This window comes from Desmodus rotundus, chromosome 9, assembly GCF_022682495.2.
Source record: "Desmodus rotundus isolate HL8 chromosome 9, HLdesRot8A.1, whole genome shotgun sequence".
Classification (NCBI taxonomy): Eukaryota; Metazoa; Chordata; class Mammalia; order Chiroptera; family Phyllostomidae; genus Desmodus; species Desmodus rotundus.
The window spans coordinates 47,355,307-47,376,698 of NC_071395.1; the positions used below are offsets into that span (position 1 = coordinate 47,355,307).

Sequence of the window (21,392 nt, forward strand, 5' to 3'; positions counted from 1 at the left end):
AGTAAGGGCTCCACACCTGGTTGCTGTGTTAATATTATTGTTACCCGCCCACTTTGTTTCGGTTCCTTCGGGAGCTGACTCTAGATCAAGGACCCGAGTGCAAGTAGTTTGTCTGGAAAGTGACCACAGAAAAAGACAGTAAGGAAGAAGAAACTGAACCTGAAAGGCTTGAAAACAGGGACTCAAGCAAATATTGGCACGTGTCCATGCAGGTTCATGGCAGCACATGTCCCAAAAGCAAAAGGTGGAGACATCTGGGATGTCCATCAACAGATGAATGAATCAAACAAACTGTGATAAACCCTTACAATGACATGTCACTCAGCAGAAGGAGTGAAGCAGTGACACAGGCTACAATGTGGATGAACCTCGAAAACATCATGCTGGGTGACTGGAGCCAGACCCTAACAACCACAGAGTGTATGATTCCATTCATATAAAATATCCGGAATAGGCAGATCCATAGAGACAGGTCGTAGATTGGTGGAGGCCAGGGGCTGATACAGGGGATGGGGAGTGATGCTCATGGGGATGGGGTTTCCTTTTGGGGTGATGCAGCATTTGGGACTAGACAGAAGTGATAGTTGCACAACAGAGTGAATGTACTGGTTGCCACTGAATTGTGTGCTTTAAAACGGTTCATTCTATGTCATGTGACTCTCACCTCAATTTAAAGAAGGAAGAAGAGGCAAAAGAAGGAAGTGAGGCCTTTAATAGAGAAACTTTCTCTTGTGGGCAGCAGGAGTTTAATCTCATTGGTGGTGCATGTGGAACCCACACTCGGGGCCATTGCGCCCAAGGGGAAAAAAGTCTGGAGTGTTTATCCAGCCACCTCATCAGTCATTGATGAGAGCTGCTTTTGGGGTGGGGTGCGTCTTAACGTTCCAGCACCCTGGCCAGCCGTGGGGGCAGAGAAGTCAGGAGGGATGTCCCGCAAAGTCAAGGCTGAGGCCACATGGTGGGGCACTGGTGCATCCATCTGGCCAACTGGCTGGAGGTCACTACTGGGGGCAGGAGAGATATGTACTCTTGGCATCTGGGACTCAATGTATTGAGTGCCTATTGTGTGCCAGGCACAGCATGCTTGACTCCACAGGTCACTGGGTGTATGGCATGCATGTGGCTAGATGGCGGTTCCCACCTTTGCTGACCCCTGCCCCATGTATTCCCCCAGGATGCTGCCCATCACGGAACACCTGCTGCACCTTCTGGGGCTGGAGAAGACCACCTTCCGCTTGTATGCCGTGTCTGTGATCCTGCTCTCCCTGCTCTTCTTCCTCTTCCGCCTGCTGCTGCGGTTCCTGAGGCTCTCCTGGCAATTCTACATCACCTGTCGCCGGCTGCGCTGCTTCCCCCAGCCGCCCCGGCGCAACTGGCTGCTGGGCCACCTGGGCATGGTGTGTAGGCCGGGCGGGGCAGGGCTGAGCAGATCCCAGGTATTCAAGGAGTCCAATGGACTGCTGGCTTCCTACCACCTCTGCTTCCCCCACCCCCCCACTCCCACAATAAGAATCTGGTTGGAGCCATGAACATACCCATTTTACAGGATGTGAGACTGAGGCTCAGAGAGGGCAAGCAGTTTGTCCAAGGTCACATAGCTGGGATGAGGCAGAGCTTACTCCAAACTTTTCTGTATAATTCCAGGCTATTGTTATACCTTTTATATGATATATGTTATGTCCTATGATATAATGAGACATGATATAATCAGAATATAGGTACAGAATTCAGAATGCCTGTGAAGTTCGTCAGGTTCATGGACTCTGGTTGGGGATGTGGGGGGCACGCTCCTGTAGATTTTATTGCTCCATCCCCAACCCCAACGTGGTTTCCTACTCTCTCTCCCTCTTTAATGCTGTGTTCCCAGGACTGGACCCCAGGCCTTTCCTTGCATTTCATTTCTTATTTCACATGTATGTGCCAAGGTAATTTATAAATGTTAACTCATTGAGTCCTCTTGACAGTCTTAGGAGGTAGGTCCTGTGACTGTCCTCATTTTGCACCTGAGAATACCGAGGCTCAGGGAGCTTAAGTAGCTGGCTCTAGGTCACACAGCTCGTGAGTGGCAGAGCTGGGTTCAAACACAGCTGTCTGGCTCCAGTGCCCCTGCTCTTAGCTCTCTTCCCTCTGGTACCTCTAGTTTCTGGATAAGAAAGGCTGGACTTTTCTAGAAGGGCTCCAGAGGTCAGGGGACTCCTGAGGGTGCTGAGGCCCCCCATGCTGAGTGTGGAACTGGACTTTGGAGAGGCAGTTCGGGGCAGCCGTCCTCAGTGTGCACTTGATGTCCTTATCTACCACCTACTGCCTGTGAGACTGTGAGCAAGCTCCTGCACACCCCCATGCCTCAGTTTCCTCTTCTGCAATGCAGGGGCTGTAATCACACCTATAACCTCACCTATAACCTCATGGGATTGTTTTGGTGATTCCTGCAGCCACATCTGGGGGCAGGCTTGCCTGGAGCCTGCTACACAGTGGTAGGTGTATCTGTTCAACTCTTGGATCCTGCAGGGACAGGAAATATCAAGGGATTCTAGAAACATTTTAGATACTGCCTAGAGGGAGTGTCTCAGAAGAAGGAAGTAGGAGATCCATTTCCACTCAGTAGTTCAAAGGACATTTATTTTATTTTATTTTTTGAATTACCTCCCTGGGGCCAGCACTCACCAAATTTTGCCTGTTTGTGCCTGAACCCCATCCCTCTCCCATCTTTCCAGCCCTGCTCAGGCCTTATCCTCCCTCGTTGGACCCTGGTCCAGCCTCCTCCTTGGGCTCCTGCCTCCAGTCTCGCCTCCTCAGTCCATACATCATCCTGCCCCTAGAAGGATTCTTTAATTCAGCCACCTCCCCCTCCCCACTCATACACCCTCCGTGGCTCCCCACTGCTGTCTGGGGAAAGTCCCAGCTCCTTAGCTGGTGTTCAAGGCCCTTTTGACTCTGACCCCTACCGTCCTCTCCTGTGCCACCATGCCCCTCTGTCCCACCAAATGAATGACTTCCTGTTCCCATAGCAAGACTCCCACTCCCCGCTTCATGACCTTTGCTGGAAACTGTGCCTGCTGCCCAGAATATCCTTCTCCATCAGATGAATATCTATTCCTCTTTCATGCCATATCTCCAGTGCCCTTCCTCCAGGAAGCCCTCTGGTTTGGATGGTGGTCCTAGAGGTAATAGCCAGGCCCTGGTACCCCAGGCAATTGACCAGAGCTTGTTCTGAAGTCCAGCCTTGACCTCATAGACCCAGCCCACCTCCCTGGGCCACAAGACCTGGGGGAGGCCATGATATCCCTTGAGTGGGAACAGCTTCAAGGCTGATCCTGATAGAAAAGGAGACATAGGAGCCAGAGAGGAGTCATTTGTTCATTTATTCATTTGATAATTGCTGGGCCCTACCACTGGCCAGGCACTGAGTCAGGCCCCTTCATATCTAAGCTCTCCTGTAATTCTCACAGCCTGTGAATTAGGGATGCATCTGCCTCACAGTGTGGATTTGATCTTTGGGGCTCAGAGAGGCTAAGTGACTTGTTCAAGGTCACACAGCAGCTGAGGGTGGATTTTAGTTCAGATACTTCTGACATTGAGCCTGAAGTGCTTCTGCTTCATAGAGCATGTTGGTTAAGAGCAGGCATTTGTAGCTGGGTGGCCCATGTTCAAATCCTGGCTCTGCCCAGTGGCAGATGGTGCCAGTGCCTGTCTACATTCTTTGGGCCCATTTCTGGATACAATGGCCTGACTTCCGGCTGCCAGCACCTGCGTTCTGGGGCTTTCTCTAGCAGCTGGAGTCCACTCTGCTGTGTGTACTGAAAGCTTAAGAGCGGTCCCCCCACCAGTGACTATGGGGCTCTGTGAGTTCGTGTATAAACACCTCAGCCCCCTCTACCCTCAGGCGGGTTGACAGAGATGTGTGTCTCCTAGGGGTCCCCCCTGGTTGCCCATGGCGGTAACTTCCTTGACAGCTCACTTTTTGTTGACAGCCTTCCCTCACTCTGTCACTTCCCTGCTTCCTTACCCATGTTTTTTGGGATCACCACCCTGAAAAAAGCTCCTTGCCCTAGAGCTCTTGTCTCAGGACCTGCTTCTGGGGAGGTCCAACCAGGCCAGTCACTTCCTCACCTGTAACTTCAGACAAAGTAAAATGGGGAAATAGTAGCAACTGTCTCGGGGTTCATCTGTGGGTTGAATATACATCTATGAAAAATGCCCCAAGCTACACCCAACATTGCAAGCATACGTATGTGTTAAATATGACAATATTAGTGATGTTTTATTACTGACAGAGCAAGAACTCGATAAACGCCAGCCACTATCCTTGTGTTTACTGTTCCCATTTTTATTTCTTGAATGCCAGCTGGGTGTCAGGCCCCATGTTGGGGTTCTCATGTTTTGTTATTTCATGAATCCCCTCAACTGTCCTCAGATGGGGAGCTGATTCTTTCCCACTTTTCAGATGAGGAAGTGGAGGCTCAGTGAGGTACAGCCAACTCCCTGCAGCCATATAGCCCTTCCTGGCTTGTTTTGAGGGCAGGGGAGGTGGCAGGAAGGAAGGAGTGGGGGAAGCCAGGGCTGGGCACCTCCTCACTATCCTTCCCTACCATCCCCTACAGTACCTTCCGAATGAGACGGGCCTCCAGGATGAGAAGAAGGTGCTGGACAGCATGCACCACGTGGTCCTGGTGTGGATCGGACCTGTCCTGCCACTGCTAGTTCTGGTGCACCCTGACTACATCAAACCCGTGGTGGGTGCCTCAGGTAGGTGGGCAGGGCCTCTGAGTGATGGGTAAATCCTCAACTTCTGGCTTCTAGGCAGGTGGGCTATCCAGAAGAAGGGTTATTTGAGGAAGGCTTTGAAGGATGAATAGGAGTTCACCAAAGCAGAAATGGCAATACAGATAGTGGGGAGAGCATGGAGAAAGGTGTGACTAATAGTGTCCCAGGAACTTTGAGAGGATGCTCTTCTACTGGGAAGTCAGAATCAAACACGTTCAGATAAGTAGTTGCCCAAGATTCTGTCAGCTGGTTGTTGCCCAGTTCTACGGGCACTCCCATCATTTGGATTCTGACACTCCCACTCTGACTGTCCCAGCCTGTACCCTGCTCTCTTCACCTGGTGTGACCCTGACTAGTGGAGAGAGAGATGTAGGATTATTTCTTCCTTCCGCAATCCATACCTACCCCATGGTATAGGACTCCTGTGTGCTTGGCAAGCTGTTGCTCAGCCTTCAACACCCAGCTCCAATGACCTCCTTCTCTAGGAAGTCTTCCCTGATACCCCAGAGGACCTAGCCCTCTCTCCCAGACTTTCCCATTCTCAGTCCTGACAGTGAAGGGCTGAGTGTGTCTGTGTCCAGCTCAACCTCTTTCATAAGTGGGGCTCTGGTCCTCAGTGTGGCCTTGCATGTAGCTAGCTGGGTACCTCCAAAAGCATCAGGGGACATTTGAGAGAGCAGGGATGGGAAAGGAAGCCCCAGGAATTTCAGGATCTCTTGCCTCAGCTTGGGCCTCTACAAACACACATCTGGAGACCGCCTTCAAGGCTGCCACCAGGAGCCGTGAAAGAGTAAGGGACTGCCATCCCTTCCCCCTCCAGTGATGCCCTCCCCTTGCCTCTCCACCCCCACTGTTGCAATTGTGAGGGGGTGACCATCCACATTGTACAAAGGGGGAGACTGAGGCCTAGGAAGAGGTGACTCTTCCAAGGGATTGGCACTGGGTTTGAGAAGAGCCCTGGGGCCAGCACTTGGGTGGGTTGAGTTAGGGTCCTGACTGGAATGCACGCCTGCCATCTGACCCAGAAATTCATCAGGGCCCCAGTTTCTGATCTGTAAAATGGGGCCATTGTGAACACTCAAAAATACAATGCAGCTAGGTGCTAATAAAGGTTTCTTCTCTGCCTTTTTAATATACTTTTCTCTGTCTCCCTGACTCTTCCTTATTCTCCTGACCTCCCCTCCCCCCAGAGCATCAGTTTCATGAGTATCATCCTGTGTGGTGTGAGACTCCCAAGTAGTTCAGGAAGTAGAGCCCCCAGCATGGGCTGGGCACTTAGCAGATGCTTGAGCCTCTTCTTCTTCCCTCTCCTCCCTCAGAGCAGGCAGGATATCTACTGCCTTCCCCAGTAGAAGAACAGGATGGGGGACTTCAGGTCAGGGAGGGTGGGGCTGTGAGTCAAGTGAGGCCTGGCCTCAGGGTGTCCTGGCCCCTCCATGCCTACTCACCTAGGATGGGACAGGCCTGGACCAAGTCTCAGACTTCATTTCCCCCTGGGGCGTCCTTGGGGGACCACCCCGGGGGTCTTGCTGCTCTGAGCTTAAACCAGCACAGCTGATGAGCCCAGAGAAAAGCATGAGTCCTCTTAGAACCTCTGTTTTGTTTTTTTAATCTCCTAGTGGGCTTTTGGGATAGAGAACATTAGTGGGGAAAAATAGGTGAAGATGCTTTACCGAGGACAAGACATGCTGTACAGGCATGTAATTAGAGCTTGGTTTTATACATTCATTTTTTATTGAGATGAAATTCACATAACATCTAATTAACCATTTTCAAGTGTACAAGTGTAGAGTGTAAGGTAATTAATATGCTCACACTGTTGTGCAACCATTGGCTCTCTCTAGTTTCCAAGTTTTTTCATGGCCCCATACAACACCCTACACCCATTAAGTAATCACTTGTCATTCACTCCTCTCCCCATCTTCTGGTGAATATTAATCTACTTTCTGTCTCTATGGACTTTCCTAGTCTGGATATATCATAGGAAAGGACATACAAAACGTGGTCTTTTATGACTGAGTTCTTGTACTCGCCATAATGTTTTTGAGGTTCAAAGGCTGAGTGAACGGTCTATTGTATGGATAGACCACAACTTGTTTATCCATTCATCTGCTGATGGACACTTGGGTTGTTTCTACCTTTTGGCTGTTATAAATAATGCTGATAAGAACACACACGCACACGACAAGTTTTGTCATGTGTGTGTACATCTATTTTTATACCTAGGAGTATCTACCAAAAAACACTGTGGGGTCATATGATAATCCTATGTTTAACATTTGAGGAACCTTCAAACTGTTTTCCACAGCAGCTATGCAACCACTTTTTACTAAGAGGGGCCCATTATGCTGTGAGCTGGGGACCCAGATATTCACCTCACAGGTTCTTGACACCAATGACCACTAATTATAATCATAGTAGTAAAAATTGTCAACAGTTGGTTATTCATTTACATGCACAAATATTTAATGAGCAGCTACTGTATGCCAGGACTGTATAATAATTATGTAATATATAATAATAGAATAGCCTGTGCTCTATACAGGCTATTATATGCCTGTACAGCATGTCTTGTCCTCGGTAAAGCATCTTCGCCTATTTTTCCCCACTAATGTTCTCTATCCCAAAAGCCCACTAGGAGATTAAAAAAACAAAAACAAACACAGAGGTTCTAAGAGGACTCATGCTTTTCTCTGGGCTCATCAGCTGTGCTGGTTTAAGCTCAGAGCAGCAAGACCCCCAGGGGTGGTCCCCCAAGGACGCCCCAGGGGGAAATGAAGTCTGAGACTTGGTCCAGGCCTGTCCCATCCCAGGCGAGCATATTAGATCATTCTCTGAGTTTTTGTAAGGGGACCACAAAGCAGGCAGCACTGTTCTATTTCCACTCTGGCAGGTAAGGATATGGCAGGGCACAGTGGCAACATGGCGGAGTTTACACACCTAGTTAGTGGTAGCGCTGGGATTTGAACGTAGACTTTGCCGGCCCAGAGGCAAAGCTTTCAACCAGAGTGATATGCAGCTTTCTACTGCGCATCATGTGGGGGCTTTTCTTCTATGACCTCCTGCAGGATAGACTTTACCACCCCCTTTTTACTGGAGGGAAAATTGATGAAAGAGGCAGGCTGGGCAAAACTCTCCTGGCATTGAGTGGCTAGCATTGGAGTGGTGGAGGGACCCAAGGATGGGAAAGCAAGGGTGCAGTTGGAGAGAGGGTTTGGAGAAGGCTTTCTGCAGGAGGCATTAGTGAAGCTGGGCTTTGAAGGATGCATAAGACTTTGCCAGATGAGTAATTTTGGGTGGAGGACCCTACCAGTGCAAAGGTGCACATGTATGAAAGTGCAAGGGGAATTCAGGTGACTTGGGCTGTCTGGAGCAAAGATGATATGTGTGGAGAAGTAAAAAAATGACACAGGAGCTGGACTCAGAGTGCCTTTATGCAAAGTGAATGAACTTGTGTTTTATTCTGGGGGTGATAGGGAGCCATGGGAGGTGTTTGAGAAAGACAACCATTGGATAGGTCTGAGAGTCAGAGAGACTTCTGGAGGGCCTTGCCTGAGAGGAGAGGAACAACAAGATTCCTACTTTTCTCTCTAATATTTCTTCTTCCAGGAAGCCTGCCTTGATTTCCAGCAGCCTTTTCCCTGTGCCTCCCTTCTCTCCTGGCACACTTTCTACCTTCTTGATAATTGCACAGCATGCCTCTGCTTCCCTTTCCCACCCCACCCCAAGCTCCTCCAGGCAGGGCGTGGAGCTGAGTCACCTCTGGTTTCCAGCATCACGCAGCATGGTTTGGGCACAGGAAGCTAGCAGAAGAGGTGTGTGTCAAATGGGAGAATGAGTGGACAGATGACTATGTGTACGATTGGCCAATTCCTGGGGAGTGTGTACGTAGGAGGCTGAGTCACAGCTCAGGTAAAAAGTGACGTCACTGGAGTTTCAGGTACTTCCTTCCTAGGCTCCTGCCCATTCTGTCCCACATTTGTTTAGCATATAGAAAGAAAATTGCCCTGACTGGTGTGGTTCAGTGGGTTGGGCACTGTCCCATAAACTGAAAGGTTGCTGGTTCAATTCCTGGTCAGGGCAAGTGCCTGGGCTGCAGGCCAGGTCCCCAGTTGGGGACATGGGAGAGGCAATCAATCAATGTTTCTCTCAAGCATCAATGTTCCTCTCCCTCTCTTCCTCCCTTCCCTTCTCTCTAAAAATAAATGAAATAATTTTTTTTTAAAAAAGAAAGGAAATTCACTCACCCATCCATCCATTCATTAGCTCACTCACCTTTTTATTCATGCATTCTTTGATTGGTTCATTCATTCATACAATAAAAATTTATTTAGCACCAGTATATCAGTGACCGACGTGGTCCCTCTCCTGAAGGGGCTTGTAAGTGGATGGACACAATCCAGAGAGATATTGGTGGGAGAGGGTATGGCATGCAAGCAGAAGGATGAGAAAAGAGTGTTTAGGCAGAGAGAGGCATCTGGTGAGAAGACTCAGAGCAGAGAGACAGCACAGCTTTTTTCATGGAGCCAAGAAAAGTTTTGTGATGTTAGAACATTGAGTGTGCATTGGGGGGTGGGGATAGAGAAGTCTGAGAGACATCTGGACTGGAGTAGATTATTCAGGGCTTAGAAAATGGGCCAAGCAACTGGTGCAGGAAGGGACATGGTTAGATCTAGAGTCAGATAAGATCTCCATGGGGCCAGGGTTCAGGATAGCCTGGCCAGGGCAAGGCTTCGGGCTGGGAACCTGGGCTAGCAGAAAAGTGGGGATGCTTTAAGTTGCAGAAGGCCTTCTGCATGGGGAGCACAGCCAGGTTTGGAAGCAAGAGACAGCATGTGGGGTTACTGAGTGTATGTTGAAGGACAAGGTGGGAAAGGCACAGTGGGGCAAGATGGGACAGGGATTTCAATGTTAACCTGAGCTTGAACTTTTTTTACCAGGGTGATAGGGAGCCATGGGAGGTGTTTGAGCAGGGGAGCCTCATGTTCAAGTCAGCATGTTATAAGGATCTTTCTGGGGTAGGTGTTAGGATGGATTGGAGGGGTGAAGTGGGAGGTTGGAGCCCAGAGAGGAGCCCCAAAGAGATCAAAAGCAGAGGTCAAGGGTCAGAATTCTGTTTTAAGTCATCATTGCCTTGTTTGTCTCCATAGCTGCCATTGCCCCCAAGGATGACTTTTTCTATGGCTTCCTGAAACCTTGGCTGGGTGAGTGCAGGACTGGGTAGGCAGGGGCTTCACGGAAGAGGGGTGGAGCATGAGGTTTCTTGGAGTGTTTGAGAGTAATAGGAGAGATCCCTAATCTCAGTCTTCGTGGCCCAGGGGATGGGCTGCTACTTAGCAAAGGTGACAAGTGGAGCCGACACCGCCGCCTGCTGACACCTGCCTTCCACTTTGATATCCTGAAGCCCTACATGAAGATATTTAACCAGTGCACCAACATCATGCATGTGAGTCCCAAGGGTTCATGGGAAGAGGATGTCCTTGTAGTGAGACTGGTCTAGACTCCAGCTCGTGGGTGAGCCATGCGATGTCATGAAGCCTCACTTCCTTTATCTATGTCAAGCTTGTCATGCAGCTAGGTCACTGTCAGCCAGGCTTTAAGTCTGTGGTCTCTGTGCCCATTTGATGTCTCTCTCTTCCAGGCTAAATGGCGGCGCCTGGCGGAGGGTCCTGTGGTCTCCCTCGACATGTTTGAGCACGTCAGCCTCATGACCCTGGACAGTCTTCAGAAGTGTGTCTTCAGCTACAATAGCAACTGCCAGGAGTGAGTGTGGCCTACCTGGGGAAGACAGAACCAGCTGCTTTAGGGGCAAGGTGGTAGAAGAAGGAAGGTGGTATGAGGCACCTTTGGGCTGTGGTGCTCTGCCCGACAGGCTGTGTGATTCCAGGAAACTCATGTCATCTCTCTGAGCCTGTTCAGTAAATGCTAGTTTCTCTCATTTCCCTACGAAGACTATGTGGTCTTTGGAAAGTATCTGCCTACTTTGTGAGCCTCTGTTTTCTTGTTTGATGACAGTCTCTGACTGTCTGAGAGATGCTTTAAAGATAAAATGATATAGCACTGCCCTGGCACACAATAGACACTCAGTGGGTATTTGTTGAATGAATTAGTAACATAACCATTGCACAACCATTGTCCTGGTTTTTTCATTCATTCATTCATTCATCAGATATTCACTGTGTACTTACTATGTACCTGGCACCATGCTAGCTACTGGGAGTATGGTAGGGAAACAGATGAAATTTCAGTTCCTTGGAGCTCAGTCTAGGGGGGGATATAAGGAATAAGGGACGTAATGAATGTTAAGTTTGTAGTACATAATAGGCTCTCAATAACAAGCTTCTGACTTTGTTACTCTGGGTCTTGCAGGGGTGTGTTTCAGTTGGGTAAAGTGGAGATGGCCTTAGTAATTAATTAATTAATCAATCTAAGAAATATTTGCTGAGTGCCTACTATGTGCTCGTCCTGGACCAGGCACTGTGAATACAGTGGTCAATAAAACAGACAAGGTCCTGCTCTTCTAGAACTTATATGTTGGTGGTAAGAAAGACGGTAACCATGAACAAATAAACAAAAAATTGATAAACTGTGTTAAGTGAATGAAAAACAAGCACACTTCAGAACCAAGGACAGCTCCTCAAAACCCTGCCCCAATGATTTAGTTCACAGGTGGCAAACACAAGGCCGGCGGGTGGAATCCAGCCCTCCACCTTGTTTTATCTGGCCAGGTGCCTTGTTTCTACCCAGTGGCAGCACTGAGCTCTTGCTTAACTGTTAAGGAGTAGTAGTTACATTTATACCGTCCTAAAATTACATTTGACCCTTTAAAGGCAACTGTGAGGCTGATGTGGCCCCCAGTGAAAATGAGTTTGACACCCCTGATTTAGTTGTTGTTACTGTTTTAATACCAGCTTTACTGAGATGTAATTCACATACCATACAATTCACCCATTGAAAGTATACAATCCAATGGTTTCTAGTATATTTACAGAGCTCTCCAATCACCACAATCAATTTTAGAATACTTTCACCAAAAAGAAACCCTGTACATTTTATTTTATTTTGGGGGGGATATGATGTTTATTGAGCTTACCTGCCAGAGTAGAAATAATGTCTGTATAAAACCAAATGTTTGTTACTATAACTTTTGCATTACAATTAAAGTCCAGTTTTTAAAAAATAGTCAACTCAATCAAAATTCACTATGTCAGAATCAATAGCTTCTTCGAAGCCACAGTAACACTTAAATATGGTTAAGACACAAATGCAGAAATTTGGTTGGTTGGGAAGCTAATTAACTTCCAACTTGCTCAAATATAATTACAGAAAGGCAAAATTGTGTTTTTCATAGAGATACAACCCACTGGAATCACCAATACTGGTCAGCTGTTAGCCCTGAGATAATGAGAAATCCAAGCATCCTTTGGACAGCCTTTTGCTGTCCCTTCCTGCCAATCAGAGATTTGTGGGTGGGTGGAATGACACCACCAGCAGCAATTGTAGCCTTGATGAGAGAGAGTCCAATTCTTCATCTCCATGAATAGCAAGTTGCAAGTGAGGGGTAATTATACTTTAAGTCTTTTGAGGCATTTCCTGCCAATTCAGGTACCTCTGCAGTGAAGTCCTCCAGGGTGGCTGCATTGTACACAGCTGCAGTTGCACCCACGCGTCCATGACTGGTCGTCCCAGATTTCAGGGCCCACTAGTAACTGTAAGCCAGCTCTCTGTGAGCAGGAAATGGCCTTGGCCTTGGCCTTCCCAGAGTCCTTCCCAGCCTTACTGCCAGTCATTTCAAATTCTGCTGAAACTCAAACAAGCAAAGCAGAGAAAGGACTAGTCAGACACCCAGCAAGATCCGCTGCCTCCAAGGTCACCCCGTGATTCAAACTGCCCCTGCACATTTTAGCGCTCACCCCCAGTGCCCACTTCTCCTCCAGGTCGCAGCAATCTCTAATCTGGCTTCTGTATCTATCGGTTAGTCTATTATGGAAACTTCATGGGCAGAATTATACAGACTTTTGTGGCTGGTTTCTTTTACTCGCCATAATCTTTCAGATTTATCCACATTGTAGTATGTGTCAATAATTCATTTTTAAGTTGCTGAATAATATTCTATTTACCGAATAATACCACCTTTTATTTATGCAGTTATCTGCTGATGGACGTTTGGGTTGTTTCCACTTTTTGGCTATTATGAATAATGCTGCTATAAACATTCGTACACAAGTTTTTGAGTATGTGTGTTTTCACTTTTGGGTGTATATACCTAGGAGTGGAATTGCTGGTTATATGCTAACCTATTATGTTTAACTTTTTGAGGAAGTGCCAGATTATTTCTTAAAGTGGTTACACCATTTGACAATCTCACCAGTAATATATAAGGGCTTTAATTTCTTCTCACTCACCAATACTTGTAATTATCTCTTTTTATTATAGCCTTCCTAGTCAGGGCGAAGTGGTATGTCACTGTGATTTCGATTTACATTTCCCTAATGGCTAATGATGTTGAGAATTTTTTCAAGTACTTGTTGGCCATTTTTATATCCTCTCTGGAGAAATGTCTATTCATATCCTTTGCCCATTTTTAAGATTTAAGAGTTTATTTTTTGTTATTGAGATTTAAGAGTTTTTTTTTGTTAAAATCCTCACCCAAGGGTATGTCTTTATTGATGTTAGAGAGAGAAGAAGTAGGGGAGAGAGAGAGAGATCAATGTGAGAGAGAAACATTGACTGGTCGCCTCCTGACCAGCAGTTGAACCCACAACCTTTTGGTGCACGGAGCAATGCTCCAGCCAGTGTGCCACCTGGCCAGGGCAAGAGTTCTTTACGCAGGTTAGATAGAAGTTCCTCATCATATACATGATTTGCAAATGTGGCAATTTAGTTTTAGTGACATTACATCAATTTGAAAGTCCTCATCCCTCTTTGGGCCTGTGTTAAAATGCACCCAGGTTTCGGTTTTACTCAGGTGTGGTGAGGCCAACAGATCAGAAGATGATTGCTACTGAAAATATAGTTCATTCCTCCCCATTCCCAGGTTTGGGGGTGGGGGGGACGCCACACCACACAGGCCATGTGGGGAAGCACCAGGAGGAAGCACGGCAAAGCCTTTGGGGGGCGGTCCTAGGAAGCAATGGGAAATGCAGGATATGCAGGATTGGCTAGCTCAGATAATTTCAGTGGGCTCTGGGGCATGGGGGTGCCTGTGTTGTCCAGTAACCGGCTCTGGGGCAATTACAGTAGGAGAATAGGGGCTCAGATGGATCACGTTTGGAGTAGGGGCTATGGCGTGGTTGGTTTGCAGAAGAAAGGCATGCTTCTGAGTGAGTCTCCAGGAATAGGCTAGTCCTGAGAGGGGCAGTGTCACTCCAGGCAGCGAGGTCCCTGATGGTAGAGCATCAGAAATATACAAAAATAAAATACAGTCAACCCAGGGCCTCTCTTTGTCATCTACCCACTGGGAGAGGGTGATTGTCTTAGGGAATGGGTCTACACTCACAGCCCTTCTTCTCCCTGGCAGGAAGATGAGCGATTACATCTCAGCCATCATCGAGCTGAGCGCACTGGTGGTCCGACGCCAGTATCGCCTGCACCACTACATCGACCTCATCTACTATCGCACAGCAGACGGGCGGCGCTTCCGTGAGGCCTGCGACACAGTGCACCGCTTCACCACGGAGGTCATCCAGGAGCGGCGGTTGGCTCTACGCCAGCAGGGGGCTAAGGCCTGGCTTAAGTCCAAGCAGGGCAAGACCTTGGATTTCATTGATGTGCTGCTTCTGGCCAGGGTGAGGCTGGGCCTGGAGGGTGGGCCCTGCCCAGGACACCTCCTCGTGAATTGAGACAGAGGCGGGCATCTTTGACTTTGGAGGAGCCCCTAGCATGTGGAGGGTGGGATGAAGTAGACTGAGCATTGTCTACTGCCCTTTCCAGGACGAAGATGGCAAGGAACTGACAGACGAGGACATCCGAGCTGAGGCAGACACCTTCATGTTTGAGGGTGAGGATGTGGGGCAAGGCTAGGGGAGCATGGGGGGCACCCACTGTCTGAAGATAGCATCTCTGCTATCTCCAGGAAGCCTCCATTTGAACTCCTCATCTGCCTGCAGGTCACGACACAACATCCAGTGGGCTGTCGTGGGTGCTGTTTAACTTGGCCAAGTACCCAGAGTACCAGGAGAAGTGCCGGGAAGAGATCCAGGAAGTCATGAAAGGCCGGGCGCTGGAGGAGCTGGAGTGGTCAGTCTGTGGTTATGGGCATGGTGGGGGCAGCTTGAGCCTTGGGTGTGAATCTCTTTCCTCTACCACTCATTGACTTTCTGAATCTCAGACAAATCACTTAAGATTCTTGAATTTCAACTTCTTTAACTGTAAAACAGGATGATGATAATGCATCTGCCTACGTCATAATGTAGTTCTCAGGAGTGTCTTAGCAATAGTTGCAGTAATGCTGCATAACAAACAGCCTCCGAACTCAGGGTTTGCAGTAAGCATTTATTTCTTGCTCTTGTTGGCACATATTTCTTGTTCTCGTCGGCATATTACTCTCATTACTGCTGGGTGATGCTGAACTGAATGAGGTTGCTTCCAAACTGAGGTTCAGGTTAAGGTCTGCTCCATATGCCTCCTCCTCATTGTCCTTGAACCAGCAACTACTCTGGGCATGTTCATCTCAAGGCATACTCCAGAAGCACAAAGAGCCACAGAAATTTTTAAAAGATTCACATTGCTTAATAAAATTACAGGTTTTAGGGGTACAATTCTACAATACATCATCTGTATATTGTATCGTGTGTTCACCACCCCAAGTCAAATCTCCTTCCATCACCATTGAGAGCCACACAACTAAAACCTCTGCTTGCACTGTAACCTTCCACTATGTAAAGTGAGTCACATGGCCAAGCCCAACATGAATGGGGTGGGACATACGCTCTGCCCGCCTAAGTGGAACACACTGCAGAATCACAGGGCACAAGTGTATAATTTGAATACAAAAGGAAGTGAAGAATCAAGGACAATAATCCAATTGACTTTGGATATGTGTTGTATAGAGCTGGGTGATGCAAAGAGAGCACAACATTAAATAGCGTAGAACAGCGAGAAAGTGGTTCAGTGTCAACCCTTCAGATTACGAACTCTCACTTGGGTGCTACTGGGTCTTCAACACCTTGCTACCTGCCTTTTCAACTAAGGGGGAAGATGCCCCAGGTTCTGAGAACTGTGCAGGAGCTGGTCTCTAGCCAGAACTTAATAACTCTCTTCTGGTTTCCCAGCGGTGCTTATGTTCATGACACTTTTATGTGAGGCATGCTGTTTGCCCTTTAAAGTAGCAACATAAGGTTTTCTTTAAAAGAGAACCTGTTGGTGTAAAGAAAACAATCTAGATTATAATCCAAGAGTTATAATTAGTCCAATTCTGGACTCTGAAGTTCAAAGGAAAAAAATAAGTAAGTAATAGTAAAAGGAGAGGATGTATGGGTTTTAAATACTGAAACTGATCCACACGAGCTGGTAAATTGCTGCTGCCCAGACCCCTTGGCTTTCCTGGCACCTCCTCCAGTGCCCCTGATTTCCACATAATTCATCAGTTGAAAGGTTAGTGCTGGGCCCTCAGGAGCCTGCTGGTGTTGGTCTGATTTGCTGGGAGTCAGATGTTGAGGGTTAGTGGTGTGTGCAAGGCACAGCTGCAAATGTCAAAGTTGGGTCGACTCCAAGATCCTGGGCTAGTTTCCTGTGTGGTTGCTCCCAAGTATGTGTGTGTATGTGGCCTGGCCTCCAGTCACCCACACCCCCATTCCATGCTCCCCAGGGATGACCTGACCCAGCTGCCCTTCACCACTATGTGCATCAAGGAGAGCCTACGCCAGTTCCCACCTGTGACCTTAGTCTCCCGCCGCTGCACAGAGGACATCAAGCTCCCAGATGGGCGCATCATCCCAAAAGGTGCGCGTTGTGTGCTCCCTGCTGCCTGGCTGTGTTATTGTTCATGGGGGCCTGGTCATGCTTGCTGCAGGTGCACCATCCCTATAGATGGGGCAGCTCTGTGTGGATGTTGTGTAGGGGGAGATAGAGGTGGGTGAGTTCAGGTGGAAAGAAGCAGTAGGTATGGCAGGGTAGACCCACCTATAGGTAGAAATAGGGAAGGGCTGGTTTCATTCAGTTGACAGATATCCCCTGGAGACCTGGCCCTGTGGGTGATGCTAGGGAACTAGAGAGGCCTCATCCCCAGGACCAGGCTGGGGAATAAAGCAGCGCACAGACATTCCCAGCCACATGGGGTCATGGATGGGCTAAAGGGCGGGACAGGGGCTGGTGCAGCCCAAAAGAAGGAGCCATGGCTCTATCTGGGGGAGAATGCAAGGAGGGCTGCTTGGAAGAGGAAATGTGGGAGGTGAGCCTTGGAGGTTGGAAATGAAAGAGTGAGAACCTCAGAGTACAGATAGTGAAAGGCCTTCAATGTCAGATTTAGGCACTTGAACTTGATCCTCAGGGCAGCAGGGAGCCATGGGTGGCATTTGAGCTGAGGAGGAGAAATGCCAGACATGTGAGTGAGAAAGATCCCTGTGTGGCCAGCAGAGTAGCCAGAAAGATGCTGGGGACCTCTTAGGGAGGCATGTGGCAGAATTTTTCAGGGAAGGATAGGCAGGAAAGGTGGCAGATGGCTCATGGAACACCATGCTCCAGAGGAAGTGGGGGGAGGGGGTAGGTCCCCAGAGGAGGCCCTGACTCCCCTATGCCCCACTGACCCCACCCCTCCCCACAGGAATCATCTGCTTGGTCAGCATCTACGGAATCCACTACAACCCTACAGTGTGGCCTGACTCCAAGGTGAGCTCCTCCTCCCCCTCAGCGTGGTCCTCAGAAGGGGCAGTGGGCGAGGGGGTGGGGTGGGGGGAGACAGCAGGGCCTCCCCTGCCCTGCTTCCCAGGGAACCAGACAGCAGGGCTGAGTGCAGGATTTGAGCACCCCGCCCCCCACTTAGTGTGAATTCACAGGTCCACAAATGTTTGTTGAACACCTACTGTGTGCCAGATCCTGTGCTGGGCACTGAGGACAGAGAGAGGTATTGTCTTTACCCTCACAGTGAAGTGCAAGAAGAGCAAAACTAAGATGATTTTGGGTATTGGTAAATGTACAAAGGAAATAAAAAACGGAGTGGGGTGGGGAATAGGGGAGCGCTTTAGCTCACATGGTAAGGAAAGATCTTGTGGAAGAAGAGATGTTTGAGCTGAGACCTGAAAAGTTTGAAGAGCACAGAGAAGCATGTTCCAGGCATTGTTTATAGCAGGTGCAAAGGTCCTGGGGTGGGAATGAGTCTGGCATGCCTGAACAGCACAAGGAGGTTGTCTGGCTGGACTGTAGTGTGGTTCTCTGTCCAGCTGGGCTGCTCCCCAGAGGCTGAGGAAGGGGGCCAAGCTGATATGGATGTGCCAGTCCTCAGACTCACCCAGGCTGCTCCTACTTAGGTGTACAATCCCTATCGCTTTGACCCAGACAACGCACAGCAGCGCTCACCACTGGCCTTCGTGCCCTTCTCCGCAGGACCCAGGTAACTCTTCTATTTCCCCCAGTCCAAGCCAAGCATAGGAGGAACACCGTGGCCAAGGATAGTCAGGGATGTGCCTATCAGGGACAGAGACCACATCACACCTACAGGTCATTTCCGCTAACCCTCTTCATATCCTCAATAACCTGTAAGCCCCCAAATCAGATATGCGATAGCACCCCTGGGTATTAAGTGCACCTACTGTGTGCCAGGCCCTGAGTTCTGGGCTCATAGGCTCCCAAAGGCTCTTTGCCGCATTGTTCCATTTTGCAGATGAGGGAACTGAGGCCCAGAGGGGGAGGTCATTTACTCGGTCTCAGGGACCCCGCTCACACAGTCATCCTTCCTCCAGGAACTGCATCGGACAGAGCTTCGCCATGGCCGAGATGCGCGTGGTTGTGGCGCTGACGCTGCTGCGCTTCCGCCTGAGCGTGGACCGGACTCACAAGGTGCGGCGGAAGCCGGAGCTTATACTGCGCACAGAGAATGGCCTCTGGCTCAATGTGGAGCCACTACCTCCAAGGGCCTGAGCGCAGGTGCACCCCTGCCCCTGAGCCCAAGCCCCGCCCAGAGGGCGAGGCCCCACCCTCAAGGGGCGAGGCCCCGCCCCCACAGACCTGTGGCATAGGCCACGCCCCTCGAAGTCCTGGCTCCACTCCTAGAGAGTCAGGGTCCTCCTTAGAGCAGCGGGTAGGTACAGGCCACGCCCCTTGAGGTCCAGGTCCCATCCACCTGAGTGCTGGTCCAGTTCTCTTGTTTGAGGACCAGGCTAGGCCACACCCCTCGGGTCCAGACCTTGTCCCCAGCATCCCGTGGATTCAGGTCCTCAGGCCCCGCCCACTTAGCCTTCTAAGACCCTAAGACCAGACATCTAAGGCATCCTGGGCTCAGGCCCGGCCCCACATGGACTCTGGCAGGCTTCTAAATGGAGGATGCAGCCTGAGGTCAGAGCCTTCAACTTGGACATCACCTTCCTGAGGCCACCCCAGCTCAGATGGGTGAACCTCCCAGGCATCAGGCTACATTCCATGGCTGTTTGCTTTTGTTGTTTTTAAAACTCAGACCCTCCCTCCCTCCCAGCACCTTCTTTCCTCCCTTACTCAAAGGCCCTTTTCTAAGTGTTCTGATTTTTGTAGAATAAAAGCAAGGGACACAGACACCCACCACCGTCCACCCTCTAGCATGACCAGACCCTGACACTTGGAGCCCAGCGAGGAAATGAGGGGCCCTGAACAGTTAGGAGGCAGCTGAGGGAAGCTATGAGCCAGAAGGCTGGAAAGCCATTTGTCCTCGGACATAAACTCAGACTTTTGGGGACAGTGTGTATTAATTTATTTCATCAACAGACTGCATAGTAATTGTCTGTGGGCACAGGGCCAGGAGCACAGCCAGCCTGGTTCCTGCCTTCAGGAGGATGGGGGTGACAAATGTTGAGCAAATAATTCTACATATAAATATTTACTTACACCTGTGACAAGTGCTCCAAGGGAGAGGTCGTTGGTACTGGGTGAGCATAACAGCTGGTGAGGGTGGCTCCGGGACAGCTTCACTGATACTGAAGTGGGAGTAGAATTTGAGTGCTGACAAGGGAGAGAAGAGCATCCCTGGCAGAAGGAACAGCATCTGCAGATGTCTTGAGATGAGGAAGAGCTCGAAGAACTCATAAGCCAGCGTGGCTGGATCTGGAGAATGGGGCAGAGTGGAGGAAGGGTGGGCAGGAGCCAACTGCTTAGAACTGTGGGCCATGTCACAGTTCAGATCTTGTGGTGAGGGCAATAGGGAGCTATAGGGGGGGTGTGAGGAGGGACACACATGTAGCGATCGGATCTGGGCTGGCAGGGAAGTGGCTTGGAAGAGAGTATGTGGGGCTGGAGACCCAGGGAAGAGGGAGGCAGAGGTTCAAGTGGGATGGGAAGGGCGGGGGCTGAGGGGGGAGGAGGTTAGGGTGAGTCCCCAGTCTTTGGCTGGGGGAACTGGATGGCGGAGTACAGTGGTGATACTGAAGGTAGCGCAATGACAGTGTCTACAAGAATCACATTAATTCATCAAACTGAAAATCTTCTGTGAGCCAGGCAGTGTTTGAGCTCTTGCATAACTGACATTCTAGAAAGGGGAGCTGATAAATGATTAACAAGCAAATAAATAAGTAAATTTACACAGGGCCTTAGAAACCACGGATTTTATTGTGAGAGAAATAGGGAGGCATGGAGAGTCCCGAGCAGAGGACAGACGAGATTTGTCTTATAGTCTTTGGCTGCTGTGTTGAATGGAGACAGTGGAAGGCAAGGATAGGCTAGGAAGAAGGGGTGGGGGTGGCTCCATTAGCCCAGGTGAGAGACGGCAGTGGCTCCAAGCAAACTAGGAGCTGTAAAGCTGAAGAGGGGCGATTGGATTCGGATGAGGAATGATTGTTTTATGAAGGTCGTCCTGGCAGGTTTGCCAATGGATAGAATGTGGGGTTCAGGAAAAGGGCAGGACCCCAGGCTTGAGCACCTGGAAAGAAAGATGGAGGTGCCATCGACCGAGATGGGGAATGCTGAATGAAGTAAGTTGTTTTGGGGGTGAGATTAGCGTGTCAGTTTGGGCCAGGAGGAGCTGGAGCATCAAGCTGGCAGTTGGATAGATTGGTCTCAAATTTGGGAGAGTTCTAGGCTAGGATATGCGTTTGGGAAGCCTCAGCATTTAGATGGTGTTTAAAGCCCAAAGACTGGGTGAGATACCAGGATGTGTGTGTGTGTGTGTGTGTGTGTGTGTGTGTGTGTACAAAGGAGGGAATCAAGGATTGAGCCCTGGGGGTCTGCACAATTAATATAACAATAAAGATATTTAAAATTGATTGAGTGCTTCCTGTGTGTCCTTCCCATTTAATAATCTCATTCAATTCTCACAGGTACTATTATTCTTTTAAATATATTTTATTGATTGTGCTATTACAGTTGTCTCATCTCCCCCCCTTCCCTCCCCTCCACTCTGCACACCCCCTCTCACCCACATTCCCCCCTTTTAGTTCATGTCCGTGGGTCATACTTATAAGTTCTTTGGCTTCTACATTTCTTATACTATTCTTACCCTCCCCCTGTCT

At 49.2% G+C, this 21,392-nt stretch overlaps 1 protein-coding gene and 1 pseudogene across 8 annotated transcripts in view; one reads left to right on the forward strand and one right to left on the reverse strand.

The window, feature by feature from the left end:
- The window catches only part of CYP4F22 (cytochrome P450 family 4 subfamily F member 22), a 67,101-nt gene extending 48,099 nt beyond the window's left edge, over nucleotides 1-19,002 (forward strand). For all 8 annotated transcript variants that reach the window (XM_053911048.1, XM_045195752.2, XM_053911047.1 and 5 more), the window contains 12 exons: nucleotides 1,175-1,397; nucleotides 4,602-4,746; nucleotides 9,915-9,968; nucleotides 10,083-10,210; nucleotides 10,406-10,527; nucleotides 14,285-14,552; nucleotides 14,698-14,764; nucleotides 14,874-15,003; nucleotides 16,574-16,707; nucleotides 17,528-17,592; nucleotides 18,231-18,313; nucleotides 18,663-19,002. In XM_053911048.1, coding sequence (XP_053767023.1) covers nucleotides 1,176-1,397; nucleotides 4,602-4,746; nucleotides 9,915-9,968; nucleotides 10,083-10,210; nucleotides 10,406-10,527; nucleotides 14,285-14,552; nucleotides 14,698-14,764; nucleotides 14,874-15,003; nucleotides 16,574-16,707; nucleotides 17,528-17,592; nucleotides 18,231-18,313; nucleotides 18,663-18,840 — 1,596 coding nt within the window. In that variant the 5' untranslated portion in view covers nucleotide 1,175 and the 3' untranslated portion in view covers nucleotides 18,841-19,002. The remainder of the gene's footprint in view (nucleotides 1-1,174; nucleotides 1,398-4,601; nucleotides 4,747-9,914; nucleotides 9,969-10,082; nucleotides 10,211-10,405; nucleotides 10,528-14,284; nucleotides 14,553-14,697; nucleotides 14,765-14,873; nucleotides 15,004-16,573; nucleotides 16,708-17,527; nucleotides 17,593-18,230; nucleotides 18,314-18,662) is intronic.
- Nucleotides 12,134-12,554, reverse strand: LOC112304967 (histone H2A.Z pseudogene; annotated as a pseudogene).
- Nucleotides 19,003-21,392: the final 2,390 nt, after the last annotated feature.